The 24,565-nt window shown below is 36.6% G+C and overlaps 3 protein-coding genes across 10 annotated transcripts; all 3 read left to right on the top strand.

Moving 5' to 3' along the window:
- The first annotated feature begins 371 nt into the window (after positions 1-371).
- LOC18102231 (importin subunit alpha-2) lies at positions 372-7,707 on the top strand. Of its 7 annotated transcripts, none has more exons than XR_002984420.2 (13): positions 372-702; positions 816-912; positions 1,007-1,098; positions 1,199-1,330; positions 1,436-1,621; positions 1,723-1,886; positions 1,995-2,073; positions 5,169-5,297; positions 5,535-5,662; positions 5,759-6,134; positions 6,950-7,297; positions 7,429-7,524; positions 7,614-7,707. XR_002984420.2 is itself a non-coding variant. In XM_024610942.2 (11 exons), exons 1-10 carry the CDS (start codon positions 490-492, stop codon positions 6,126-6,128), a joined length of 1,590 nt encoding a protein of 529 aa, XP_024466710.1. In that variant the 5' UTR covers positions 372-489; the 3' UTR covers positions 6,129-6,134; positions 7,429-7,707. The 7 variants fall into 7 exon arrangements, 2 of the variants coding, with proteins under 2 accessions (XP_024466710.1, XP_024466709.1); XR_002984419.2 differs by having other exon boundaries at positions 6,950-7,340; XR_002984421.2 differs by lacking the exon at positions 6,950-7,297.
- Positions 7,708-9,389: 1,682 nt separating this feature from the next.
- LOC112328835 (uncharacterized) lies at positions 9,390-15,420 on the top strand. The gene is made up of 5 exons (XM_024609838.2): positions 9,390-9,931; positions 10,514-10,841; positions 10,878-11,967; positions 12,221-14,478; positions 14,566-15,420. Exons 1-5 carry the CDS (start codon positions 9,390-9,392, stop codon positions 15,418-15,420), a joined length of 5,073 nt encoding a protein of 1,690 aa, XP_024465606.2.
- Positions 15,421-18,619: 3,199 nt separating this feature from the next.
- LOC7496479 (GATA transcription factor 16) lies at positions 18,620-19,791 on the top strand. 2 transcript variants are annotated; one of them, XM_024610067.2, is made up of 3 exons: positions 18,620-18,982; positions 19,080-19,202; positions 19,299-19,791. In XM_024610067.2, the coding sequence occupies exons 1-3, from the start codon at positions 18,962-18,964 to the stop codon at positions 19,599-19,601; spliced, it is 447 nt and encodes a 148-aa protein (XP_024465835.1). In that variant the 5' UTR covers positions 18,620-18,961; the 3' UTR covers positions 19,602-19,791. The 2 variants fall into 2 exon arrangements, with proteins under 2 accessions (XP_024465835.1, XP_006378027.1); XM_006377965.3 differs by having other exon boundaries at positions 19,077-19,202.
- The last annotated feature ends 4,774 nt before the right edge of the window (positions 19,792-24,565 follow it).

Raw genomic sequence — 24,565 nt, 5'->3', positions numbered from 1 at the left:
TTGGAAAGTGGTTTCCCGGAAAATGAATTCCAGGAAACAAACATGGCCCAAGTAAGAATTTTTTTTCCGTTTTAAAAAATATACGTGTCAGGGTGTGTGTATCTAGTTTTTGCTACTAATTATTTTAAATAAAACATGATATCTAGCTTTTAAAAACCTATTTAAATAAATGTGTTTGTAGATAATAGGAGTGATGAACTTGGAGTTTATCATTTATTCTAACTTCATTTTGAATTCTTTGAAATAAATATGTAAGTAAAAAATAAAAACAGATAGATAAATAGAAATTAAAATTAAAATTAAAATAAGTTAATAAAATACACCACTGTAAATAGCCACAAACCCTTCCCATTTTGCAAACACTATAAAGTGTAAAGCCCCGCTCTTTGCCTTCTTCACTCTCAAAATTAAAAAAACACGCACACTCTCTCTCTGATTCCCTATCTGTTTTTTTAAAAATTAGGGTTTTCAAATTACCGTCAATCAACCATGTCGTTGAGACCTAGCGCGAGAACCGAGGTTCGCCGGAACCGATACAAAGTCGCAGTCGACGCCGATGAAGGTCGCCGGAGAAGAGAGGACAATATGGTGGAGATCCGCAAGAACAAGCGTGAAGAGAGTTTGCTAAAGAAGCGACGCGAAGGTCTCCAGGCACAACAGTTCCCTCCCGCTATTCTCTCTTCTTCTAATGTGGAAAAGAAGGTAACTTCACTATACTCGCATGTTATGTATTTTTGAACAGTGGATCTTGTCGGGTGTTAGGTGTTTTGTTGATTAGGGTTTCGATTTTTTTTTCTATTTGTAAACTTTTGCAGTTAGAGAATTTGCCTTCGATGGTGGCTGGTGTTTGGTCTGAGGATGGCAATTTGCAGCTTGAATCAACTACTCAGTTTCGGAAACTGCTTTCGATTGGTATTGCTTTGGGTTCCTTTTCTTTTGCTTAAGCTTTTTGTTTCTATTAGTAAATATTGGTTATTTATGGAGGGGTTGCTATTGTTATTGGCAGAGAGGAGTCCTCCGATAGAGGAAGTTATACAAGCTGGGGTTGTTCCTCGATTTGTTGAGTTTCTTGTTAGGGAGGATTTCCCTCAGCTTCAGGTGCGTGTTTCTATGATATTGTGATGGTATGTGTTTGCTGATTTGTTTGAATTGGAATGGGGTCGTGAAGTGTTTGTGTCATGTCTTGGAACTTGTGTAGTTTGAGGCTGCTTGGGCTCTCACAAACATTGCCTCTGGAACTTCAGAGAACACTAAGGTGGTAATTGATCATGGTGCAGTTCCAATATTTGTCAAGCTTCTCGGTTCTCCCAGTGATGATGTTAGGGAGCAGGTATGTCTTTGAATTTTAGTTACCTAGTTTGCGGGAATTGTGATTATATAATGTGCACATGGAAGAGAGTCTAGGATTTGAATATATTTGCTGGTTAAATTTCAGGCTGTGTGGGCATTGGGAAATGTTGCTGGTGACTCCCCTAAGTGCCGTGATCTTGTGCTCAGCCATGGAGCCTTGATTCCATTGCTGGCACAGTTGAATGAGCATGCAAAGCTTTCAATGCTGAGGAATGCTACGTGGACACTATCAAACTTCTGCAGGGGCAAGCCACAGCCTCCGTTCGAGCAGGTTATTGTTAGATTCTGTGCATTGATTGGGCGTCACAAGTTTTTGGCAATGGATGTTGTGGAAAGTTAAAAGGTTTTTAACTTGTAAAATTTGTTGGGCAGGTGAGGCCAGCCCTTCCTGCACTTGAACGTCTTGTACATTCAACTGATGAAGAAGTCCTAACTGATTCTTGCTGGGCACTCTCTTATCTTTCTGATGGTACAGATGATAAAATCCAAGCTGTTATTGAGGCAGGTGTCTGTCCACGACTTGTGGAGCTCCTCCTGTGAGTGCAGCATTCTATTGATTGATTGGTTTAATATTTTCTTGTATCTCATTATCTGCATACAAATACATTTAAAAAACATGATCCTTCATACATGAATTGTTTCAGCCATCCTTCTCCTTCAGTGCTTGTTCCTGCCCTCCGCACAGTTGGAAATATTGTGACAGGGGATGATATGCAGACCCAGGTAAAGGCGCTTCTGGCTTTTTGTTTGTTTGTTCCATCCTTTGTGCAACAGCAGAAGTGCCTTTCATGACCGCATCCATCTGACCTTTTTTTTTTCTAGAAGTTATTGATCTGAATCAATGTTATAACATAGTTTGCATGGATTCTTTTTTTTCCCACAAATAACATCAATATTGATGCTTCTGCATCATGATGGAAAATATGACCATGTTAGAGGTTTGCTATAAAGACTGAAGAAGCTAAATACTGGATGAACAAACCAGACAACTATTAAAAAAATTGAAATATAACCATGTTAGAGGTAGGGGTGAGCATAAAAACTGAGAAAACAAAAAAAAATTAACTGAATTAACCGATTAGAAAAAAATTTGATTGAACTGGACCGGTTCAAACAGTACTAAACCGAGTTGAAAAAATCCCAGCTATTATATATATTAAACTTTCTTCTAACCCTAGGAGCTAAATCATACTCCCCCCCCCCCCCCCAAGCTTTCACTCAATCTCTGTCTCAGCAGCCCCCTCTCAAGCTTTCTCCAATTATCTTGTTCTCTGGTTTTTTAACGAGACTATTACTGGTGCTAGTCTGTCTCTAATCCTTTGCCTCTATCATTCTTCTTCTCTAACCTAGTGCTGTCAAGGGGTGCTAGCCTATGCACTCCAGGCTAGGTGAGGCGACGACGTCTTTATTAGCCTATGGCGATGAATTTATAAAGCGTTGCCTGGTGAGTAGTGGGCGCTAGGTGTTAAGGCAAGCACCTTTTTGTCCATTTTTTAATTTACCACAAGAAACAATTTATTGGTATTTTTGTAAAAAAAACAAAGATTAGGGTAAAAAAGAATAAACAAACATTAAAATGGGAGACATACAATCAAGGAAGGACACTTGAAGAGAAACACTAACCACACTTTGCGTTGCCTCTGAACAAGAAAGCATGGATGGAGATGTTTTTGAGTAATGATGGTGATATTTAAGTTTGCTTTTTCATCTATTTGGCTACTTACTACTTTAAATTATTTATTTTGTTTTAATGGTGAAAAATATAACTTTATACGACTATGTTATGGTATATTATATTTTCTTTTGATTTTCTAGTGACCTAATCTTAATTGAGAAGATATATATTAGATTTATATAATATAATATAATATTATAATTTTTTTTTTTATCTATAGCATATTGTTGTGGTTCATTCAGGCGTGCACCTAAGGCCTTAGACATTTTACAGGCTTGGTTCCTTTTAGCGCTTTTCACCTTTGATAACACTGCTCAAACCCTAACTTTCTTTTTCTCTCTAAACTTGTTATAACAAACACCACCAAATCTTTCTACCTCTTTTATTTCTGTTTCTCTCCTCTCTTTATTCTCTTCTTCTCTTCTCTTTACTTTTGTCTCTCTGCGCCTCTGTTCTCCTCCAATAAGGGTTTTTGTTTGCTTCTCTTTTTTTTGGGTTTTATTTGTTTGTGATAATCGATCAATGCATGGTTGTATTGTGTGTTTTACTGCATCTTTTTTTCATGGGTTTTGTTTTGATTGATTGATTTGTGTTATTTTTTAATGTTTTTAGTGCCTCCAGTTAGGATTCAAGGTAATTGAGTTTAGTGTTGTTTTATGGGGTTCTGTTTGGTAACTTTTGTTACAACTGGGTGTTTGCTTTGATTTCATAAATGTTTGTGGTTTGTCAATTGGTTTTATTGATGGGTCATTGTGCTTGGTTTGATGTCACATGGATTTGTTCAAGTTTTCAATTCTTTGGGCTTTGGTTTATCAACTGGTTTTATTGATGGGTCATTGTTCTTGGTTTGATGGCACCCTGATTTGTTCAAGTTTTCAATTCGCTGGGCTTTGGCTTTGATATGGTTAGTTTTTGTACAATTTTCCCTATTGATTTTTGATTATCAAGTTATTTGGTGCTTTATCTTATATCTTCCCAAAAGGTTTTTCTGGTTTTTTAACACAATAAACCGAAGCGGGCCGAATCAAAACTGGTTGGTTTGAAATTTTTTTCGGTTCTATTTGGTTTGGTTCTGAATCTAAAAAAAAACATGGTTTGGTTATGTTTTGTTAAGTGAAAATTGAACCGAACCGAAAATGCCCACCCCTAGTTAGAGGTTTAATAGGATCCCGTGGCCATTGTTGATTATGAGATCTGTGCTATTGCACAAGGAGGTATTGGTGCCAGCTATTTCTGGATATGATGGATTAAAGGGAAAAAAATGAGGGGAGGGGAATAACCTGTTGAAACTTGTTGGGAGCTTTTTTGGTGAAGGGAAGGAAAGGAATTTGGCTGTAAGACCCCCAGTCCTCTCCAAATAGTAAAAATTATGACTTTTTTTAATATTAATTGTCAATCCCGACACCTTTTAGAAAACAATAGATACGATTCCACTTGTATAGGTAAACTGTAATCCTCATCTTCTTGTCTGGCTAAATGAGGCAGGATGTGCTCTCACCAACTGGTTTTCTTGTAGTCCTCTCCTACTCTATCCCTCTACTAGACTCTAGCACTGTATTCTTGTCCCCTTCCTACCTTCATTTAAACAGTAACTACCTGACCCTTATTTAGCTTGCCCCTTCCTTTAAAAACTCTTTACTGCCCTCCTGTCTTATGTTCCCATCCATATATAGTGTTAGAACACATGTTATGGGTGTTTCTGCATGATTAATGCTGTCATCTAAATTTTTGAATTTATTCATGCATTTGCGTTAAATACCTTCGTACCACAGACACCGAGCCACATAAATCATCCCAGAACAGCACATGCTTTATGCCCAGTAGTTGCATCAACTCTTGTCATTGTACTTGACCAGGATAGTTGAAAATGAAGCATCTCTCTTAAACTAAAAAAAATACAATTCCCTTGATAAGGAAAAATGTAAAGGCAAGGCATGTAACAAGAAATACCCGTAAGTAATTAGGAGCGCTGCAGTGAGAGCGTGGAAAAATTGCTTGGAATTGTCATAGCAAAATCCATCTCCCTCTCTCTGTGGTTTGTTGCAACTATGCTAATGATCTTGCTTTTCACACGATGACATCTTTTTATTGCTTGAAATGTTGGTTTTCTTATACCTAACTCTGACACGTCTCTCCTTTGCAGTGCATAATTACCACTGGTGCACTCCCATGCCTTCTAAGCCTGCTGACTCATAATCATAAAAAGAGCATCAAGAAAGAAGCTTGCTGGACTATCTCAAACATCACTGCTGGAAACAAGGAGCAGATCCAGGTGAGCTTGCATGACTCGGAAGTTCATGTTTTAAGCTCTGTTAAGTTGTTTCTTGTTTGATTCTGTCAGTCCTCTTAGAAGAACTCTGGGCTCTTCTAATTGGGGTTCTGAATTTATTTACTGGAATGATCTGCATTTGCTATCTTCATTAGCACTTGTGATCTGAATTCCTTCTATGTAAGATTGAGTGCTTCAAGTACCTCTGGATTTTTACTCTTTCTTTTCTAAATTATCTAGGCTGTTATTGAGAATGGTTTAATTGGCCCGCTCGTTAATTTACTTCAAAATGCGGAGTTTGATATAAAGAAAGAAGCTGCTTGGGCTGTGTCTAATGCTACTTCGGGTGGCACTCACGAGCAAATTAAGTATGTTATTCTTCTGTTCTAAAACATTACTACTTGTTTGTTGAATGTTCTCTGGTTCTCTTGGCAGAAAAGTGATTGGCTGTTTTTGGATGACAGGTTTTTGGTCAGTCAGGGATGTATTAAACCATTGTGTGATCTTCTTGTATCCCCTGATCCAAGGATTGTAACTGTATCTCTTGAAGGATTAGAGAACATTCTGAAGGTTGGGGAAGCGGAGAAGAATTTGGGGAATAGTGGAGATGCTAATTTCTATGCCCAGATGATAGATGATGCCGAGGGACTAGAAAAGATTGAAAATCTACAGAGTCATGACAACAATGAGATATATGAGAAGGCAGTCAAGATTCTCGAGACTTATTGGTTGGAAGAAGACGACGAGACTTTGCCTTCAGGTGATGGTGCCCAGCAAGGATTTCAGTTTGGTGGGAACGGTGTTCAAGTTCCATCTGGTGGATTCAACTTTTAGCTGAAGGTATTTAAAATACTTGCTTTCAAGTCTTAAATATACACAATATTATCTGAATTTGTGAGGTTAGTAAAGCTTGAATTACCCATGAATCTCAAAGCTGAGTATAATTTCTCTTGTAGTCTGGTGGCATTGAAAACGAATGATCTTGTGCACCAAGTAATATTACTTTTGTTTGGAAGTCTGAGTTTTACTTAATTGGTTTGCCCCAGGAATCTGTAGAGTTTGGAATGGTGAAGCAGTTCTTGGTTGGGGTGATAAATATGTCGGGGTCAAGTTGGGTCTGGTCTCGGCACCTCGTTACTTGTTACAGTCTGGTATAGAGTCCATTGTGGTCAAAGAGGTGCCTAACAGGTCAGTCTATACTACAGCGTCCGATAAGAAGGGGGTCAGGAAGGTACTATAGCAACATTGTTACCTGGTCAGCCATGCTTGATAATTTGGCCTTATTGCTATGGAGTGGCATGGAGGGTGTTAAGAAGTCCATTGTTGCATAACCCTTGGCTTTGATCACTGAACACGCTGGGGGAGGTTTTTTTGTACGCTGATCGAAGTCCTTTTTTATGTCGAGTCATGTTGTGCTAGTATTTTTTTTTTATATATATATATATAGTCTATTTGGTTTTTCTTTGATTGGGTGAATATGGTATTTGATAAACCTCATTTTCTTTGGAGTAGTGTTTAATTTTATGGAGATTTTTTTAAAGAAATCACTCGAGTTTCGTAAGTTTAATTGTTGTGATTTTTCCAGGAAAGATTCTGTAAAATCAGTATTTGTTCTCTTCCTTGGTTTTTTTGATAACTCGGGGTGTCTGGACCAGCTTACACGCAACACGACTAATCCCCGGTCCATTGAACACTTTGCAAGCCTAGTGGACATGTAAGACATCGCGGGGGTGTCAGGTATGCACAGAAAGAATCGAATCTGGTTGCAAGTATCTTTCCCCGTTAGACCACTACCTCAAGTGCTCTCTCTTCCTCGGTTTTTGGTATTGAGCCAAATGTTGAAATTGAAGGCGAGTGTGAGCAAGAATGGCCCACTCCTATAAAGCGGCAACAATGGTGGCAAATGCAAATGCAAATGCCATCTAGTTGGAAGACTACTTTGACTAGAAAAGGGGAGGAATCTGAGTCATATGACCTTCGTAAACACACTCGAAGGGCAAATGGTGGGCCGAGCTTTGTTCTTTTGCAGCCTATAGATCCTTAATAGTAATCATTAAATTTTGTTTTATGAGCCTTTAAGCTTTATCAGCTACTGCTGAGCCTGATATTGGGGCCATTAATTTTGCTATTTCAGGATCTGAAAATTCGTATTTTTTCCTGCTGGACCCTCACGAGAGAAGGTCCATTGAGACATGCCGCTCGCTCTGGACCATTTGCTTTTGTGCAGCTGGTATCCTCCACTCAGATTCTGTATTTTTCTCCATAAGATATGTAAAAATCAGGTAGCTTGTCCATAATTTTATTTGTTCCTGTAACCAGATTTTATGAAAACCTTGAGCTGAAGATTGCGGTCTGACAATTCCGATATTTGCTGAAGAAGATAAATTGAGGCCATCAGTTGGATTATTTTTAATGCCCTTGTTGCCGAGACTTCTTCAATTTGGGGGTGCACACAGAAGGTTAGAGCAACAGGAAGGATAGTGCAAGAATACACACACTGGATATTTTTCCCCACGCTACACTGGGGAGAGTCAATTCTTTTATAATATAAAAAAATTATTCCAACGGTAATAACTTGAGTGAATCTAGATTAACTTAATCAATTAGTGATTCGAGATAATCTCAGAAGAAGAAAAAAATAAAAAGCTCAAGGTCTAATATTAAAGGATGAAATTAAAAAAAGTAAAGTTAAATCGGGTTAATTTTCAAAACAAGCAGCTTTAGTCATGAAACCAAAATAACCAAATAGAATAGCAAAAAAAATCTTGAACAAATTTGTTAACCATCAAAAAATTAAAAAGAAAATCAATAGTAATCAAAACAAGGAGGACCAAACCTTTTATAAAAATTAATGAAAAAAAATAATGAGGGACTTCATCGATAAATAAAATAAAAAGGATAAAAAAAGGTAATTAAAAAAATAAGAACCAATATTGGATTAAAAAACAAATGAAATAAAATACTGATTGAAAAAATTAAAAGAAAAAACAGATTAAAAAAAAGATTAAAAAAACAATTAAAAAATAAGTACTAAATCTAGAAAAAAAAACGAGATAAAATAAAATGTCGAGTGGAAAAATTAAAAGAAAAAAACAAACAAAAAAATGATAAAAAAAAAACAGCAATCAAGACAATGAGTATCATATTTGATATATAAACAAAACAAAATCAAATAGAAAGGGATGAAACTAAAAAAACAAAAGAATCCAAAACAAAGAATGACCGATAAAAAAAAAGATCATAATTGATTTTTTTTATCTTCATTATTTTTTTATCAAAATAATATCATTTTTACTTTTTAGCTAAATAAAAAATCAAGCAATTAGTTAGAGGAAAATAATGCTACCACCGTTGATTTGTTTTTACCATTACTTTTTTTTTATCAAATAATGTCTTTTTAACTTCCTGCACAATAAAAAAATTTCAATTAACCTCAGTGGGTAAAATAATTATCTTATCTGCTATGAAAAAATAAATTATCTTACATTTTATCAGAGATAGTTTTAAATATATATTGAAAAGATTGTGGGTAAAATAAAATATTTATATATAAATGTGGATATGTTATGAGGTTCAGTGGTGGGGACACCAGACCCACACCACAAACTATACGAGTATATGGACGGAGACGACGTAGGATGGCCCAGCCTGTCACGCTTTGGTTGAGAGACTAAGCCCATTTGGGCCCATTTCATTGTTATTTTATTTATTTAGCTCATTTGGGCCTGCTCATTGTTATTTTATTATTTATGTTAAACAGTTTGATTTGATGGCCCGAGCCCAATAGCAGGATGTTTTAGGGTTTACTATTTATATGTTTTTCTGTCATTTTGAGAGACAATTTTGATGATTAATGAAAATTGCAGACTTTGCATATTTCCAATCCTCTTTCTTCTCTTCTTCAGCTTCTTTCTTTTCTAAAGCTTCTTTCTGTTCTTGCTTTAATTTTATTATTTATTGTTCCACATCAAATTTGGTATCAGAGTCAGGGTTTTAATTGTTCTTACAATTAAACGATCCACATGTCTATGCTAAACCCTAGATCCAGTTTGATCTAAAAAAAAATCATACTGTTCTAAAATAAATAAATAAATAATGGGATCTACACTGTTCATCTTCTCCACCAGCAAGCCGCCGCCGCCGCACAGCACGCCACCTTCGCCAGAGGGCAGATCGGGCATCCCCCAACAACAACCAAAGAAACCCAAGACAACTCTCTACAACATCCACGGCGACAGATCACATCACCCCTACAGCAGGCCGCTCTCCACGTCTGCCATCCAGCCACCACCTCGCACCACCAGTAAGCCTCGCAGCGCCGCAGCCACAACAACTTTGTGTCTTAGGTTCCAAATTAGTGTTACAACCCATCCGCGCCATCAGCCGCACCCCCAGCAACAGCACCAGCCGCAACGCCACCATCCACAGTGCCCTCACCTTCAGCAGCTACACCGGATCAACAGGCCCCGTCCAACAGCGACACCACAGACACTGCCGCCTCTTCCTTCGCACCGCCGGCTCCAAGCAGAATCACGAAGCTCCGCTTCGTGCACCATCGCCGACAGCAGCGGCAACAAACCACAGGAGGCAGGGCAGACAGAAACAGAGGCTCCCAAAAAAATAATTAACCCTACCACGTCAGCGCCACACAACCTGCCACGTCATCATAATTATCTGCGTCATCAGCCACGTTATCAACACGTCACCACGCGAGGCAGCATCTGTGTCAGCAGCCACGTCAGCGGATTCTGCCACGTCATCCTTCACTGCCACATCACCTGGTCAGAAATTCTTTTACCCATTGAATATCATCGTTCCTGGTATGCTTTTACACTTGTTAACCAAGATTTAGCATTAATATTATTTTTTTGTGCTTGCCCATAACTAAATTACATAGCCCGCCTTTACATTGAATTACCTTAATTTTGAGCTTGTTTAGCATTGAAGATTTGATCCTCTTAATTAATTGTGGAGCTTGGTTAAATTAGTGGGAAAACTGAAACACTGTGTTTGGATTACTTGTGTGCATTTAGCGGACTTACATTGCTTGCATGCGCATTTTCCTGGTTTAATTTGTCATTACTTAGTCTCAAAGATTAAAAAAAAATTATTTTTTTTATTTTTTTTATTTATTAGCTATAATTTTATTTTGTGTTTTACTTGCAAGTGTTATTTTGTGATCTCAGTCTCAGGATTAGTTTTTGCATGCATTTACGTAGTGGTCGTCTAGTACACAATCTAGAAGTCATAGCTACCATGGACCCGAACTCTAGTAATGTTCTTAGAGATATTCAAGAACAATTACAACTTATACGAACAGAAATGAGCAACATATCCAATCAAATGAACAACCGTTCTGGAAGGATGGAGTCTATAGAAACTCTGCAAATAAGACAGTCTAGTGAGAGTGAGCATTCTAGTGATAACCATAGGAATCCTCAAAGACCAGTTCCTCGTAGAAACCGCCACCATAACCAACACCAGGGTCACAATGACTTTGATGACCCTCATGATAGCAAGCGTTCCAATGATTACCGTCAAAGACCAGTTCATCCTAGGAACCGTTAATACAACCGTAATCAGGGCCATCACGACTATGATGACCCTGACGAGCAAGTCATGAGGCATATCAAGGTAGAAGCCCCAACTTTTGAGGGTCAACTTGACCCGTGGATTTTTGATAGATGGATCCGTGACATGGATCAATTCTTTGGCTGGTATAATCTATATGAGAATAGAAGGGTAAGATTTGCAAAGATGAAACTTAGTGGAACCGCTCAGCTCTATTGGGAAAGTGTAGAAGAGTCTTTGATTAGGAGAGGTCAACCCCCTATTACTGACTGGGTTGAAATGAAGACTAAGTTAGAAGAAAAGTACTTGCCTCGTTCTTATAGAGGAAATCTTTTGGACCAGTGGAATAACTTGAGGCAAGGAGGCAAGTCTGCCAATGAATATATGACACAATTTGATGAGTATAGGATGAGGTGTGCAGTTAGGGAGGATGAAGTGATGACCCTAAGTAGATTTCGAAAGGGCTTAAACGATGACCTTAGAAGAGAGGTTGTGCTTAGGGGTGTTTCCACCCTTGATGAAGCTTATACCCTAGTACAAAATTATGACTTGGTCACAAAAAGCCAGTGGACAAGACGTCAGGACATTCGTAATACCCCTTCTAGATCTCAACCTGGTAGTAATAACTCCATATTAGGTGCCCCACCTCGTAAACCCAATCCTTTGATTTCCCAGATACCTAGAGAAGACAAGGGTAAGGGTATTTTTCATGAAGCACCTAAAACTTCAAGAATTCAGTGTTTTAAGTGTCAGGGTTTTGGTCATATTTCCTCTAGCTGCCCTAATAAGGCTTTGTTCATCAAGGGGCAAGAGGATATGGATGAAGAAGATACTTGTGATGATAAGGTATATGAACCCAATCCCGATGATTTTCAAGATCTAAATGATGAGGATGATGAGTCTAACTTGCTAGGATGTGTTAGGTCTATATCCACTCAAATCAAGACAACCAGGTTAGGCGTGGTTAGATGTGCTTTAACACAACCTAAAGGAACTGAGGATTGGAGAAGAACTGCTATTTTTTACACTTACATTAAATATGGAGATAAAAGGTGTAAGATCATCATAGACAGTGGTAGTTGTATCAATACAGTTTCCTCGGGTAGTGTATCCCACTTAGGCTTAAAGTCTGTTCCACACCCTAAACCCTATAATATGTCTTGGGTTAATGATTACATCTATAGCGGTCAAAGAGAGATGTCTTTTTCCCATTAAGATTTTTGACTATCATGATGAAATTTGGTGTGATGTCATTCCCATGGATGTAGGGCACGTCATTTTGGGTAGGCCTTGGTTATATGATTTGGACGTTACAATCTTTGGACGATCAAATTCTTGTTCATTCACTTTTCAAGGTAAAAAAATCCAACTTATTGGATTACCCTCAAGGTCTAATGATAATAGTCAAAAGAAGAATAAAGTGAAAGATGGAGGGCTTAACATAATAAGTCCTAGGGAGTTTGATAAGGAGATTTGTGAGGAGTCTGTTGTGTTTGCTGTAGTGGCTAAGAAGATTGTAGAAGACTTTTTAGAGGAGCCACCTGAAGAGGTAAGAGAAGTGTTGAGAGAATTTCTAGATGTTTTTCCTTCTGAACTACCTGATGCTTTACCCCCTATGCGTGATGTTCAACACGCCATAGATTTTGTCCCTGGGGCTACATTACCAAACTTGCCTCACTATAGGATGAACCCGAGTGAGCATGCTGAATTGCAAAGGCAAGTATGTGAGTTGTTACAAAAGGGATTTATACGAGAGAGTTTGAGCCCTTGTGCAGTACCTGCACTGTTAACACCCAAGAAAGATGGATCATGGAGAATGTGTGTCGACAGTCGAGCCATCAATAGAATTACAATCAAGTATCGTTTTCCAATTCCTCGATTGGATGACATGCTAGATATGATGGCAGGAGCCCAGATCTTCTCTAAGATTGACTTGAAGAGTGGATATCATCAGATTAGGATCTGTCCGGGAGATAAGTGGAAAACAACATTTAAGACTGAGGATGGTTTATATGAATGGCTAGTCATGCCTTTTGGCCTTTCCAATGCACCAAGCACTTTTACGAGAGTAATGACACAAGTGCTTCGACCATTTATGGGAAAGTTCTTGGTGGTATACTTTGATGATATTCTTATTTATAGCAAAACCAAGGAAGAGCATTTCGATCATCTTATTCAAGTTTGTACCACCCTAAGAAAGGCAAGTTTGTTTGCAAATGTCAAAAATTGTTCATTATTTACAGATCAAGTGGTCTTTTTAGGGTTTATAGTGTCATGGAAAGGAGTCTCTGCTGACCCCCAGAAAGTCCAAGCGATAGTAGATTGGCCTGAACCTAAGACTATTCATGAGGTTCGTAGTTTTCATGGGCTTGCGACTTTCTATCGTCGTTTTATTAAGGGATTTAGCACCATCATGTCGCCTATTACAGATTGTTTGAAACAAGGTGAGTTTAAGTGGAGTAAAGGAGCTAATAGGGCATTTGAGGAGGTTAAGAAGAAAATGACGGAGGCCCAAGTAATGCGGCTACCTGATTTTACTAAAGTGTTTGAAGTAGAATGTGATGCTTCGGGAGTCGGTATAGGTGGAGTACTTAGTCAGGAACGTCACCCTGTAGCCTACTTTAGTGAGAAACTTAATGAGGCAAAACAAAAGTACTCAACTTATGACAAGGAGTTTTATACGGTGGTTCAGGCCTTGCGTTATTGGCGCCATTACTTGTTACCACAAGAGTTTGTTCTTTACTCCGACCATGAGGCCCTCCGTTATCTTAACTCCCAAAAGAAGCTTAATCATAGGCATGGTCATTGGGTTGAATATTTGCAAGCATACTCATTTGTTTTGAAACATAAATCTGGAATAGAGAATAAGGCTGCAGATGCTTTGAGTCGTCGGGTAACCCTGTTATCTGTAATGAGTGTTGAAGTCACAGGATTTGAGAGACTCAAAGAAGAGTATGAATCTTGCTCAGAATTTGGAGAAATATACTTGACATTGAAGGATGAGAATCACCGTGTTATAAATGGTTATCATCTCCAAGATGGATACTTATTTCGGGATAATAAGTTTTGTATCCCGAAAACATCCGTGCGTGATTTTTTGATATGGGAGATTCATGCTGGAGGTCTCTCAGGACATTTTGGAAGGAATAAAACCATCGAAGAAGTGGAACGCCAGTTTTTTTGGTCTAGTTTGAAAAGAGATGTCGCTAAATTGGTAGGTCAATGTCGAACTTGCCAACTAGCTAAGCATAGAAAACTAAATACTGGTCTTTACAACCCATTGCCCGTTCCTACTTGCCCTTGGCAAGATGTGAGCATGGATTTTATGCTTGGGCTTCCACGTACTGCAAAGAAACATGATTCTATTTTTGTGGTTGTCGATCGCTTCTCTAAGATGACCCATTTTATTCCTTGTACTAAGACTATAGATGTTTCCAAAGTTGCAAAACTCTATTTTGATGAGATTGTCAAGTTGTATGGTCTTCCCCAAACCATAGTTTCGGATAGGGATGTTAGATTCACAAGTTATTTCTGGAAAACCCTTTGGCATATGGTGGGAACCAAATTGAAGTTTTCTACTGCTTACCACCCCCAAACTGATGGTCAAACTGAGGTGGTTAACAGGAGTTTGGGCAACCTTTTAAGGTGTCTAGTGAGTGATCATAATAGGAATTGAGATCTGATTCTTCCTACGACCCAGTTTGCCTATAATAGCTCTATCAATAGGTCAATAGGCATAAGTCCCTTTGAAGTTGTACATGGTTACAAGCCTAGGAAACCTTTAGACCTTCTTCCCATGTCCCTTCATGCTAGAGTGTCTGAGTCAGCCGAGTCTTTTGCACGTAGAATTCAGGATTTGCATATTGAGATCACTAAACAGATTCAAGCAAGTAATGCGCAATATAAACTTCAAGCTGATTTACATAGACGACATAATGAGTTTAATGTGGGAGACTATGTTATGATACGGATTAGACCCGAGCGGTTTCCTTCGGGAGCTAATCGAAAATTACATGCACGTAGTGCCGGACCTTTCAAAGTGCTACAACGGGTTGGTCCAAATGCTTATGTTCTTGATTTACCACATGATTTTGGCATTAGCTCTACATTTAATATTGAGGATCTAGTTGCATACCACAAACCACTTCTTATTCCAGATGATCCATTTGAGATACCACTTAACTCTCCTTCTGATGATCCTATTGAAACCTCTATCCCTTTCACCTTGACATCAGCACAAAAGGATAATATTGATGCTATTCTGGATGAACAAGTTGTTTTTAACAGGAATGGTGGGGTTCAACGGTTTCTAGTTCGTTGGGTGGGTCGACCTGACTCAGATTGCACTTGGATTACTATAAATACTTTGCAGCAGCTTGACCCAGATCTTTGGGAGTACTATCAGAGTCGGCCAGTACTACACTCGACGGGGTTGAGTTTCTCTAACCCCGGGAGAGTTGGTGGGGACACCAGACCCACACCACAAACTACACGAGTATATGGACGAAGACGACGTAGGATGGCCCAGCCTATCACGCTTTGGTTGGGAGACTAAGCCCATTTAGGCCCATTTCATTGTTATTTTATTTATTTAGCCCATTTGGGCCTGCTCATTGTTATTTTATTATTTATGTTAAATAATTTGATTTGATGGGCCGAGCCCAATAGCGGGATGTTTTAGGGTTTACTATTTATATGTTTTTCTGTCATTTTGAGAGACAGTTTTGATGATTAATGAAAATTGCAGACTTTGCATATTTACAATCCCCTTTCTTCTCTTCTTCAGCTTCTTTCTTTTCTAAAGCTTCTTTCTGTTCTTGCTTTAATTTTATTATTTATTGTTCCGCATCATTCAATGACTAAGAAGACATCATATCTGCTTCCATACCTGAATAAATCTCTCTATAGCCACCTCCATTCGGGTGAATAGCGGTGTACCTCCATGAAGATGAGTATAATTATCATCCATGCCCTGGAAATGATTTTCTTAATTTACAGCGAGGGGGAGTGAGATGTTGGAAAGGAAAAAAGAAAAATAGAAGACTAACAGCAGCAAAGGCCTTTAATCATTTAAGGGATATATATATATATATATATATCATTAATTAAAGCCCCGAATAGATACAAAATCAAGGAGGAGAGCTTGGAAGATTGTCACGAACTGGTAGCCTTGTCTTTAAAACAAAGAAAAAGGGTGAATTGACCTTTCACTCTCTCTGGGTCACATAATACCTAGCAGATGTTTGTCTTCTTCCTCTTCCTCTCTCTGGGTCGCATAATACCTAGCAGATGTTTGTCTTCTTCCTCTTCCTCTCTCTGGGTCGCATAATACCTAGCAGATGTTTGTCTTCTTCCTCTTCCTCTCTAATTCTATCTAACAAATCTTTTCTTCTCATTCCCAAGTTTCCCAGCTCGGTGCTGTACACCACTGCCATGCACCTCTGATGAATGGCGACAGCTCTTCCTCCTCCTAGTCCTTTGTGATATGTATATGATAATAATTGGATCATGTATGTATGTATATATATATATGTATGTACGTGTACGTGTACGTGTATGTGTATATGTATACGATACAACCTCATCTTGAAGGTGTGGTTTTAATAGAAGCTACTTGGACAATGGAACACCACAAAGCTTCTTTGTCAAATCCTCTCATTTACTGCATATTGTTCTTCTTTCAAAATGACATTACCATTCTCGACAAATCAAAGAGAAACTTATCTATAAAATTCACGCACTCCTGTCTAAATCAGGTTGCCATGCTTCACCCGAGACATCAAGTGTGTATTTGATATCACAGTAACTCGTGTGGTCATGGTTTAAAAAAGTAAAATTTAAAAAATATTTTTAATTATGGTTTTACAAATTTTAAAAGCAATTATGTGTGGAGCCAAATGAAAAAACAAATTCTATTTAATTAATCAAATTGTTATTAAAAAAATAGAAGCTACCATAGCCCTAGATAATTTTTAAAAATTCTACAAAAAAATTCAAGACCATTTTAAAATTGTTAGTGAGTCCATCGCGTGTTTTTTTCCAATAATTTCATTTAATATCAAGTTATAGACTTACATTATAAGATATGTACTAGATTTTAAAAATACCTGTTTTTCTCTAAAATTTCAAAAAAAATCAAAAAGATTTCCTTAATTCAAAAATACAAAAAAAAAGTTTTTGTTTGTGTGTATACGATCAAATTCTAAAATTTTCATGTATATTTCTATGAAAAAATAAAAATTGCATTTTTATCGTACTTTGAGAAATACAAGAATCAGTCAAAGGATATCATAATCAATTTATGATTATCCATTAGAACTTAGTCTACATTTCAAAAATATCAAAAAAATATTTTTTTCTTTTAATATACGAGATTATGAACGTATAGTTAAAATGTATTTCCAGTATTAAATAAAAGACAGTTTCTTTTATTTTTATGTTTTGACTCTCCGATGGCTAGGCTTCACTTATAAAACTATAGTCCACTCTACTAGCGTTGATCTACTTTAACCATTAGACAAACCAACGGTTAAAAAACACAACATTATCTTAATTTATATCAAATAAATAAACAATGTAGTTTATCTTATGTAAGGTGTACAAGGAGTGAAACATTTTTCCTATAGACAATTAGTCCTTTTATCTAGACTCTAAGATCAATTAAGGTTTATAGTGATTAAAATATTAGGTGACGACTTTTATTTTTTTATTTTTACCGATGAAGTACAATTTTTTTTTGTTATTTTCATCATTCACCTAAAAAAATTATGATTTAAACCATGTTTGAGATTGTGATAGCGGTGACAGTTCAAAGTGTTTTTTTGCTTATAAATGCATCAAAATAAAATTTTTATTATTTTTAAAAATTATTTTTAATATTAGCACATCAAAACGATATTAAAATATAAAATCTTTTTATTTTAAACAATTTTTTTTAAAAAAATTTAGGTAACACGCATTCCTATAAATACCCTCAAATTTTAAAATATGCGACAAGTATATTAATAATAAGATTTGAGTAAACTGCCTTGAGAAAATGAATTGAAAATTAATAAAGACGCTTGTAAGAAGAATTGTATCATCAATAAGAGAAACGACACGTGTGCCTCGCAAAAGCACACATAAACCTCACTGTCCTTCCTAATTAATGATGATGATGACCTCAAAGGAGTACATTTAATGTTTTTTTTTTATTTAATATTTATCATTTTTTATCTTGAATAGTAACCGAACACATCTATAATGTTTTATTAGTCCCAATTATTTGTAAACGACTTAACTAAAATTTAAAAATGGTTTGTTAAGTGATTTTTTTTAACATAATGACAAATAGTACTCTGAACAATTATGAAAGCATTTTTTTTATTTTTTATTTTAAAAAAGAGAAAAAGAAAAGGGAGGATCCAATAATGTAAAAACCACCCCATCATTTCTTCTCCTCCTCCTTAAGATTAAATAAAAATTAATTTAAAATAAATAGAGTAGCCATGGGTTCCATCTTGCTTGACTCGAAAACCCTCCTCCCTCCCTCCCTCCATGCCACCTCTGGCGCCAACATTTATTTCCTTTCCTTCACCGAGACAAAAACATTTTTTGGCGCCCCGCCCTTTTTGTTCATTTTCAGAGACACTTTGTTCCTTGTTGGCGGGTGGGTGGGTGGGCTTTTCAGTCAAAAGCTTTCAAAACCAGTGGCATTCTTGTCATTTCACCACCCACATAAGCTAGGGTTTCAAAACCCATTTATAAAGTTAGTTCTTTTAGATCTGCCAGCGTGCAGTCTGATTTGTGTGCATGTCGTTTCACTCTCTCTCTCCTCTCTTAATGTCGGTTCGCTCAAAATCGACGACACTCTTATCATAATTATTAGCCATCTCATTAACATTGTACTTGCCAAGTTAATGATCTGCTTCTACTTTGATCTCTCCCTCCAAATCCACAATCTCTTTTATGTTTTCGATCAGTAGAGCTCTTACTGAATCCATCCCCACTTCAAACTACAACTACTGCTCAATCACCAGCTATTGCTATTCAACACCCATTTGAGGAAGTGGGTTGTCTTGTCTTCAGATCTCAAGTTGAGGAGTTGCTTAGTTACAATGCTGGATCCATGTGAGAGAGTGAGTAACTTCTAGCTAGCTTGTTTATGGAGTTCATCTTTAGATATCAATCCTGACCCTAATGCTCTCTTCCGTTTCTCTTATTGTTTTCCAGCAGGGATCAGAGTCTGAAGAAATGAGTAGCAAATCACTAGAAACCGAGAGCCCACAGAAGAAGACTTGTGCTGATTGTGGCACTTCAAAGACTCCACTTTGGAGAGGTGGTCCAGCTGGTCCTAAGGTGATTTAATCCAATCATAGATCAGATCAGTTTTGTTTTGTTAATGTTTTCGACATATGCTTTGATTTGATATTAATTGCTCTTTTTATCTTGCAGTCACTGTGTAATGCTTGTGGGATTAGGAGCAGGAAGAAGAAGAGGGATATATTAGGGTTGAATAAGGGAGGGGCAGCAGCAAATGACAAGAGAGCCAAGAAAGGGAGCACTAACAATGGCTCAAGTAATTATAATAACAATAACAAGCAATTAGGTGATGGGTTAAAGCAGAGATTACTGGCTCTGGGTAGAGAAGTCTTGGTTCAAGGATCAACAGTGGAGAGGCGAAGGAGGAAGCTAGGTGAAGAAGAGCAAGCTGCAGTGTTATTGATGGCCCTATCTTATGGCTCTGTTTATGCTTGAGTTGATAATTTTTGTGTAGGCGGGGGAGGTTAATAAGGGGATCAAGAATGTGCTAGCTAGCTAACTAAGAATGTGGGGGTTCGGGTTAATTTTTTTTAGTATCAGGTATTTTTTAGGTGTTTTGGGCTAACTGTACTGGAGATTTGTAGCATTGTCGCAAGAGCTCAAAAAATGTTGAGACTTCATTCCATTTTTTGCAAACAGAAGCAGACCACTCGCTTGTCTCTCTGTCATGTTTGGATGTTATCATCAAGCATCGCCATTGCTCCAACCACCCAAGTGCACTGAGATTAAAAATCAGTCAATCTAGCAGTAAATTCACAACTTGGGATCAAAGACGATCACTTCTGCTGTGGCTGTGCAATCCCACTACATCTACTTAGTCTCTAAGAAAATTCATAGGAACCGAGTCTCTTTTTTAATTCCATAATTATCTCTTCCGAACTATTTTTAAAAATATGAAACCTTGGTGTTTTTTAATTAAAGATGATTTTAACGGTATATCTCTCATGTTCTTATGATGTGTTTATAAATATTCAATAGATTGTTTGAATGTGATCCGAGATATTGAATTTAAAAATAAAATAAAATAAAATAAACTCCTTTTTTTACCCGCCAAAGCGCCTAATTGTTCTTTGCTTGGAATCTTTTCGGTTTTGTAACACCAGTTAGCTTTTAAAATTTGACATGGACAACGGTTCGGAGGGTTAACTTGATAATTTATCTCTTATGAGGATTAAAATGGAGTTGTTCTCACTAATTTTTATATATATATATATATAAAGCCAATTGATTTTAATTGAATCATTAATTAACCCAAGTTTTGATTAAACATGATTATTAATCTTTTCCTTCAACTCAAACAGATTCAAGCTTTTGTGGGAGAGCTACTAACTGGGGTAAAATATAAGTAGTGGGAATTTGAATATTATTTACCGTTACTAATTTGGTATCATCTTGCTATATCCATCACCAATATAGTCTTCAAACTCAGGATCCAGTTGCATTGAAGAATAAATCTATGATAAAATGAACTTAATTTGACCTGATAAAAAACTGGGGTTGACCCATAACCCGGCAAACCTCGGTTAAAAAAATTGATAGATTCTTACAGCAACTTCATTCATGTCAACAGAATTAAAGAAGCTTTTAGAAAAGGGGCAGGGGTTAATCTTCCTTTTTATATTTTTAGGCTGATAAAGGAAAGAAAGAGACAGGTGAAGGAGAGACGGCCTGGCCGTGAGAGGGGGGAGTCTTCTAAGCAACTCAACCACGATGAGCCAAGCACCACTGATTTACTGAGTAGAGAGAGATCTGCAGAGGTGCTAGGTCTTATTATTAAGCCCAACAAGATATGAATGGATTTACAAGTTCATCATATTGTTATGGGATTGCTGGAAAATAAAAAAAACCATGACTATCAGCAGAGTGGACGGAAGGCAATCGCACAAAAGCAACGAATGAAGTTGGGGTTTGAAAGTGTGCTCTCTGCCTTTAGAGATTCCATTCCTTTCACAAGGCCTGTGGCTGTCGGGGTATGATTTGGTGTCTAATTGGGGAGGTTGACTTGGCTTTAACCTTTTTTGCACTTATGTTCTTATTATAATAAAAAGGAGGAAAAAAAGTTTGACTACCACCCCTATGTCCCATCATGTAGATGCAATTATTTTTATCTAAATTTATATTTAAGTTTCTTCATCAAGTTTTACAAATCTATTAGAGATTTATATAATTATTAATTTTAATATTTATAGGATTAATTAAAATACACACAAACTGACCCAAACATCCATCTTAAAAAAAATATACAAAACCCATAAAATTTCTTAAATCTTTTTTTCCACGTTAATAAAAAAAAAAAGCAAAACCCATAAAATTTCTTAAATCATTTTTCCATCTTGCTCGTATACATTATCACAAAAGCGGATATTTTACTGTAAATTATAATAATAATTTTATTTTTAAATTCCCATCTTATCCTTTTGTTTTATTTTGGTTATTTGTGGTTTTTTTTCTTTTTAACCAATGACAATTAAATTATATAATTATTGTTTTTTATTGTTTATCAAATCAAGAATATTTATTATACCCAAGTACTTTGAATCTGACATGATCGTCAGACCCAATAGTCTATAAAAAAAAAACTTAATTAGAATTTTTATTTAATATACTTCAATGACAATTTAAATATTTTTTTATAAAAAATAAAAAATAATTAAAATTTCTATTTAAGATACTTCAAAGATAATTTAAATATTTTTTATAAAAAAAATTAATTAAAATTTTTGTTTAAAATACTTCAAGCTTCTTGGATATGACATGATTATCAAACCTAAAAAGTTTAAAATATTTTTTATATTTTTAATATTTTTTTGACATTTAAAAAAAAAAATTAACAGGAGCGCGGGAGATTATATATATTAATATCTAGCCATTGTGATGGGATTATTTAAGCAACTATTTTGTAACGACAATATTTCTGGAATAGCTGTGCTTATTAAACTAAAACCTACCTATTCATTATGGATACTATAGGTTAGGGATATTATTATTGTATTCTGGGGTAGTCTAATATTTCAAAGGAAATGGTAAAGAAAAGAAAAACCCGGTTTCAACTCCACCCATTGCCAACCATACTTCTCTCTTTGGACAAAGCCGAAATGGGCCAGATGGCTGTGAGCTCATCACTGTTTAAATATAAGGGGCCGGAAGCCCAACTAATCGCAGGTGATTTCTCTTTGCGGGCAACATAGATCCACCAATGCTTGGACGTCCAACAAGGGCCAGAGAGTCCCGCCAATGCAATTATGGAGTCATATTTTTCACACTATCCACCTAAACCCTAACGGATATAAATCTTGAATACCTAATTGAGTTTCGGATATCCATTATCCAAAGAATGAGCAATTGCTGAACTTGTTATTGTTGCTGCTGGTATCATCGGTGCTTATGCTACTGTTCACGGGTGCTAATCTCTAACTAAGGAACCGAAAGCATACATGCATGGTTAATGATAGAATTGTGATTTTTATTTAACTGAATGCTAGAGAAGCATTCATTCATTACTTGTTCGAAACCCGACTGTCTTTATTATCCATAAAATACTCTTATTAAATTGAATTTGGGTAAAACTATATATTATTCCTACCTACTTAAAATCTAACTATGAATCCACCGATACTCTTATTAAAACTATATCTTTCTCTATAGATAGATAGATATACAATTGCTATAAAAAGAAAAGGATAAGAATTATAAAGTAGTAGAACCTGTGATTTGATGATGAAACTGGTTTTGTAAATGTTTTTGTAGAATCGTAAATCATCTAAGCAAGCTGGCTTGGCAAATATTCAATGCGAGAAAGAAGTTCAAGTCTTTCAGCACAAATACCCTCGTTACTGCATTTGTTCCCTCTACTGCATGCCTCTTTAGTTTGGAAATCTATTACGAAGGCTTTCACTCAACTTCATCATCTACATATGATTGCAAACAGGAATGCATCTCTATGGAATGATCCTTGGATGGAAAAGGGGCTGCTGGGATCTCTTTTTGTCATTATCAGTGATGCTGACCTTAGGGTAAGAGACGTGTGGAGGGATGGATCTTGGGATCTCAGTAGGCTGTCGACTAACATCCCAGAGCTTATCAAGCTCAATGTCATGGCAATTCCAGTCCCTACTTTTCTAGCTCTGGTGATGTTATTATGTGGGCAGCTAGCTAGAATGACAACTCTGAATCGGCTTTCGAATAGAATGAGGGACCTGCAGCATCACGAGAACTGGAATTGGGTTTGGAAGTTGGCGGCTCCAGAGAAAATTAGAATGTTCTTTTAGCTGTAGGGATCCAGTTGAACCACACTTCGAGAGATGCTGATTTTCTTGCCAGGAGAGGTGCTCAGAGTGAGATTTGTCCTCGTGTTGATTGGGTGCCAGTGTGCCAGTTACCGTAGAGATGATTCCTTTCGTTGTTTTTCAAATTCCACTGCACCAAAAAAGAATTATTTTCCTCTTTCTTTGCTTGTAAAATATGTTCCATTGATAAAAGTTTTTTTAAAAGGAGTCAAATATTTAAAAATGTTAAAAAAGAGAGAGAGAGAGTTTTCTATGTGGAGTTGCCTGCCTCCATAGGATGCCATTGCCTTGTTTGTCAGTCAGGACTCAGGACCCTACCATCCATCATCCCAAGGCGTGCCATCCAGCTAATTGTTCTTGTATCTTGTCTCGTTTCAGTAAATTGTAGAGAGAGGGCCGATGGTCTCCATGCTCTCTGTCCAGCCTGCTCCTTCTCCATCCACACATGATATTCTCTTTTTAGCTAGGGTTCCATTGCTATATATATTATCTCATAAATAAAAATGTCTCAACAACCATCGAGCTGTTTTGCCAGCATTTATCTTCTTTAAATCTCGAGGATAAAAAATATCTTATTTATAAAATTAGTGTAATTTATGTTTTACTTCTTTTTAATGGATTTTGCAAGTTATATATATATAAAAAAAAAAAAAACAAGGGAATCTCTGATCGTTCTTTTCGGATATCTTAGAAAGTAGCAGCAGCACACTTTAGTTCACATGGGAATTTGGTCGACCATAATCGAGAAAGCACGGTAAAGAGACAAGGCAACAAAAGTGGCTATGATTACAGGCATTTTTTAGTTTTGATTGATGGGGGAGGAGGGCCCCACTCCAATTCCAGTTTGCATACATTATCACATCCTTTTACACACCTTAATAATAAAATCCTGGCCTTTTCTCAACGGGCCTGTTTAGATTTCGGTGCAATTCGTGTTTTTTTTTATTATTATTTAAAAAATTTATTTTTTAAAATTTTTAAATGATTTTGATATTAAACTAAAAATAATTTTTAAAAGTTAATAAAAAAATATTATTCTAATATATTTTCGAGTAAAAAATATTTTAAAAATTAATCCTTAAATATATATTTGTGATTTGATATTTTTTTTAA

The sequence above is a fragment of the Populus trichocarpa genome, chromosome 10 (assembly GCF_000002775.5).
Source record: "Populus trichocarpa isolate Nisqually-1 chromosome 10, P.trichocarpa_v4.1, whole genome shotgun sequence".
In the NCBI taxonomy this organism is placed as follows: Eukaryota; Viridiplantae; Streptophyta; class Magnoliopsida; order Malpighiales; family Salicaceae; genus Populus; species Populus trichocarpa.
The sequence above is the reverse complement of the archived record's forward strand: the minus strand, read 5'-3'. Positions and strand labels throughout refer to the sequence as shown.

Coding starts and splice junctions, on each gene's coding strand:
- LOC18102231 (XM_024610942.2), top strand. CDS start 490: ATGTCGTTGAGACCTAGCGCGAGAACCGAGGTTCGCCGGAACCGATAC. Junction 1,331..1,435: donor GTGATGATGTTAGGGAGCAG/GTATGTCTTTGA, acceptor GTTAAATTTCAG/GCTGTGTGGGCATTGGGAAA. Junction 2,074..5,168: donor GGGATGATATGCAGACCCAG/GTAAAGGCGCTT, acceptor TCTCCTTTGCAG/TGCATAATTACCACTGGTGC.
- LOC112328835 (XM_024609838.2), top strand. CDS start 9,390: ATGGGATCTACACTGTTCATCTTCTCCACCAGCAAGCCGCCGCCGCCG. Junction 10,842..10,877: donor ATGATTACCGTCAAAGACCA/GTTCATCCTAGG, acceptor AACCGTAATCAG/GGCCATCACGACTATGATGA. Junction 14,479..14,565: donor AAACTGATGGTCAAACTGAG/GTGGTTAACAGG, acceptor CCTACGACCCAG/TTTGCCTATAATAGCTCTAT.
- LOC7496479 (XM_006377965.3), top strand. CDS start 18,962: ATGCTGGATCCATGTGAGAGA. Junction 18,983..19,076: donor TGCTGGATCCATGTGAGAGA/GTGAGTAACTTC, acceptor ATTGTTTTCCAG/CAGGGATCAGAGTCTGAAGA. Junction 19,203..19,298: donor GTGGTCCAGCTGGTCCTAAG/GTGATTTAATCC, acceptor TTTATCTTGCAG/TCACTGTGTAATGCTTGTGG.